Consider the following 3,763-nt stretch of genomic DNA (forward strand, 5'->3'; position numbering starts at 1 on the left):
GGACGGCTGCCGCGGGGACGCGGAGCTGCTCCAGCTTCTCTCTCGCACAGATCCCGGATGCCGTCACGGGGTATTACCTCAACAGGGCGGGATTCGAGGCCTCTGATCCACGCATGTAAGTGGCAGCAGGTGGGGCAGAGTGTGGCCCTGGGGACCCCGTGTGGGGTCTGGCAGCAGACAGGAATCCCTTGGTTGCTGTGCTCGGTCTGTAATTACCTCTGCTCTTTCTCTGCTGGGCAGCATTCGCTTGATCTCTCTGGCCGCGCAGAAGTTTATTTCTGACATTGCCAATGATGCGCTGCAGCACTGCAAGATGAAGGGAACGGCCTCAGGCAGCTCCCGCAATAAGAGCAAGGTGAGAGAAGGGCAGAATGGCTGCTCGGACCAGGGGAGCCGTCCTCTCCTGGGGCTGTAGCTGGCAAAACTGCCACCACTGAGCGCGAGGATGTGGGTTGTAGAAAGTCTTGAACCTGTTGTGCTCCTGAAAGAGCAACACGCGTACTCACAAGCTACGGCTCTGCTGTTGGGAAAGCAAGGTGGGCAGTGGAATTCGTGGAATATGCTTTGGTCGCTTCACAGGAACGTGTGAGTAGCAGCACCTCATCAGACCGAGGGCCATCTAACTCTGTGTCCTCCCTCTGACAGCGGCCAAAACAGATGCCTGGGGAAGGATGTGAACGGGGAGCAAGTGTGTGGCTGTTGTTTCTGGGAATTCTCCCAGTCGTCATCTGTTTGTGGTTCGGGGGCCTCATGAGGGCAATGTAATTTATCTTTATAGTGTTGAGTAATGCTCATCGTGTTTCTGTCCGTTGAGCAGCTGAGGGCACAGAGCAAATGAAACGTGCAGTACTTAGGAGCTGGTTAATGCCCCAAACACTGGTCCGCAGCTGCTTCTGGGAACTGTGCATGCACAGGTCACCACAGCTTGTAGGGGGGAAAGCCCTAAACCCACAAGGTTTTGAGGAATGCCTGCCAGCTTAGATTGTCCTTGCTGTGACTGATGCTCCTCCTTGTCCCTTCAGGATAAGAAGTACACGCTGACCATGGAAGACCTGACACCAGCACTTGCAGAATATGGCATCAACGTGAAAAAGCCACATTACTTCACATAAAGACTGGGGGATTATCAGTGGGAACTTTTTTAGGGTTGTTTCTGTGCCATTAAACAGCTGGGTAGTTTTTTTTGTGGAAAGGCATCTTGTCTCCTGCCCATGCGCTAATGCCCTGCCTAAAAGTAAAATGGCACTCGAGCTGCCCTGCTGAGCCTCTCCTCTCCCTACACCAACAGCGACACTGCTGGTCCCGTGCCTTTGAAGGGCCGGCGCAGAGAGGGGTTGGTTGTGGGGCTTGCAGCCTTTCTGCCATTCCCAGGAGGGCTCAGCCCTGTCCCAGAAGCTGAAGGAAGGTGCACGTAGTGGGAACAGGAGTGCCCAACACTCATCTTCACTTCTTCCTCCCAACCATTCCTGTCGTCTCTCAAGAGGAACGCTCCAGGGCCTGTGCAGACAGCCCGGGCCCTTCTCTGGAGAGGGGGTGTCGTTAGCCCACCCGCTTCCCTTGCTCCGGTCACCAGAGGAGGGTTGGTACAGGTGCAGATCCAGAGCCTAGGACCCTGCGGGCAGTCGGGCAGCCCCCGCATCAGCCTTGCCCGCTTTGTGCAGACAACACCCTGTGCACGTACGCACCCCTCCACCAGCAGCCAGGTTTTGTAACAAATGTTTATTTCAGATGCTGGCGGCTTTTCCACGTGGCCTGGATGGAAATGATAAAGTGAAGCGCAAAGCTGGGGTGGTGCTGGGCGCAACAGGCAAGCTTCACCCCACTGTCCTTAGTAGGGAAGAGCACCAGGACGGGGCATTGCCTAACGTGAGACCATTAGAGTGGGTGAGCTGCTCTGGGCCTGGGGACGAGGGGGACAGGGGGGCTCCGCAGCCCCATCCCAGCCTCACGGGTGGCAGAGCCCAGCCGTGCGCAGCGTCGTGGGCCAGGCCTCCTGCTCAGTCTCTGCCCATAGCTGCCAGGGAGGATGGAGGTGCTGCCCTAGGTGTGGTGCTGCAGCGTCTGAAGCCTGCAGAGCAGCTCCAGGGAAGGCAGCGTTGTCTGTACCGTGTGTCCGTGGCTGGCTCAGGGTGAGGGGTCGTTCCCTGCTCCCCCTTGGCTCCGGGGCTAAAGAAGGCACTTGGGGGTAGCGGGGAGGGAAGCATGGCAGCGTCAGCTGGCTGGGAGGCACCTCCCTCTCTAAGGGAAGAGCACCAGGACGGGGCATTGCCTAACGTGAGACCATTAGAGTGGGTGAGCTGCTCTGGGGACGAGGGGGACAGGGGGGCTCTGCAGCCCCATCCCAGCCTCACGGGTGGCAGAGCCCAGCCGTGCGCAGCGTCGTGGGCCAGGCCTCCTGCTCAGTCTCTGCCCATAGCTGCCAGGGAGGATGGAGGTGCTGCCCTAGGTGTGGTGCTGCAGCGTCTGAAGCCTGCAGAGCAGCTCCAGGGAAGGCAGCGTTGTCTGTACCGTGTGTCCGTGGCTGGCTCAGGGTGAGGGGTCATTCCCTGCTCCCCCTTGGCTCCGGGGCTAAAGAAGGCACTTGGGGGTAGCGGGGAGGGAAGCATGGCAGCGTCAGCTGGCTGGGCAGCACCTCCCTCTCTACTTCTCCTGCATCTTTTCCAGGATGGGCACGATCATGTCGAACTTGGGGCGCTTGGCCGGGTCCTCGTTCATGCAGATCTTCATCAGCTTGCAGATGTGTGGGGATATGCCGGGTGGGATGGTTGGACGTAGGCCCTCCAGTGCCACCTGGGAGTGTGGGAGAGCAGGGCAGCATGAGAAATGTGGACCTGGCCCTGTGTGACAGGCAGAGCCCGTGCCTTGGGGAGGGGTGGTGGTGGGCTCTCCTGCGGTGGACCCTGCCGGCTGCCTGGGCCCCGCTGTGCCCTGGCTGTGCCGGACCGGTGCGCTTTGCTCAGCCCTCCCCTCACCTTCATGCCTATCTCCATGTTGGACAGGTCTGCGAAGGGCACCTCACGGGTCACCAGCTCCCACAGCAGCACTGCAAAGCTCCACATGTCAGCTGAGCGCCTGTTGATTTCCTCTGGCTTCTTCTGCAAGGCTGTAGGGAATCCACCACAGGGGGCTGAATGGGGCTGGGCGCGAGGAAGGGGCAGAGCAGCAGGACGGGCCTGGCTACCAGCCACTCACCTTCTGGTGCCACCCAGGCTGGCGCGTACATCCTCCCTGGGCACTGGAAGGAGAACTTCACGTCAGCCATGCTGATCCGTGCCGTCATGTCCTCGTCGATCTGGGGAGAGAGGGGTGGTCAGCGGGGAGCCCGCCCTGCCCCAGGCCGCAGGGGGAAGGGCCGGGCTGCGGGACACCGACACTCACCATGATGCTGCGGCTGTTGAGGTGGTGGCGTGGAATGAGGGGCTCCAGCGTGTGCAGGAAGGCCATTCCCCGGGCAATGTCAAAGGCGAATTTCACTGCCTGCATCTGGTCCACTACAAAGTCTGCGGAGAGGGAGGTGGCATGGGGATAAGGGAGGGCTCCACGTCACTTGCGGTGTGCGGGGGAAGGCAGCGGTGTCGGCAGACACACAGCACACGGGGTGCGGGGAAGGCGTGCGGACCAGAGGCCGAGCTCACCCCGGGCCCGCCCTGGTGTTGCAGCTGGAGGGGCCCCCTGCCACCCCCCGAACACATGGAGAAGTAGCTTCTGGAGGATGGGGAGACGAGCCTCCGCCCCGGCTCCGTCACCCCCGCCAGCCCTCACC

General features: G+C 60.7%; 2 protein-coding genes across 2 annotated transcripts in view; one reads left to right on the forward strand and one right to left on the reverse strand.

Annotated features, from left to right (window-relative positions):
* TPP1 (tripeptidyl peptidase I) overlaps nucleotides 1-1,112 on the forward strand; it is a gene marked incomplete at its 5' end in the record, with an annotated part of 8,324 nt that extends 7,212 nt beyond the window's left edge. Inside the window, 3 exons of the mRNA XM_009883238.1 lie at nucleotides 51-115; nucleotides 241-355; nucleotides 1,023-1,112. Of these exons, the coding sequence (XP_009881540.1) occupies nucleotides 51-115; nucleotides 241-355; nucleotides 1,023-1,112 (270 nt within the window). The remainder of the gene's footprint in view (nucleotides 1-50; nucleotides 116-240; nucleotides 356-1,022) is intronic.
* Nucleotides 1,113-2,640: 1,528 nt separating this feature from the next.
* Nucleotides 2,641-3,763, reverse strand: part of ILK (integrin-linked kinase) — a 4,940-nt gene continuing 3,817 nt past the window's right edge. The window contains exons 8-11 of the mRNA XM_009883239.1: nucleotides 3,379-3,500; nucleotides 3,193-3,292; nucleotides 2,973-3,103; nucleotides 2,641-2,790 (exon numbers count right to left, since the gene is read on the reverse strand). Of these exons, the coding sequence (XP_009881541.1) occupies nucleotides 2,641-2,790; nucleotides 2,973-3,103; nucleotides 3,193-3,292; nucleotides 3,379-3,500 (503 nt within the window). The remainder of the gene's footprint in view (nucleotides 2,791-2,972; nucleotides 3,104-3,192; nucleotides 3,293-3,378; nucleotides 3,501-3,763) is intronic.

This window comes from Charadrius vociferus, unplaced genomic scaffold (assembly GCF_000708025.1).
Source record: "Charadrius vociferus isolate BGI_N301 unplaced genomic scaffold, ASM70802v2 scaffold124, whole genome shotgun sequence".
NCBI classification, from domain to species: Eukaryota; Metazoa; Chordata; class Aves; order Charadriiformes; family Charadriidae; genus Charadrius; species Charadrius vociferus.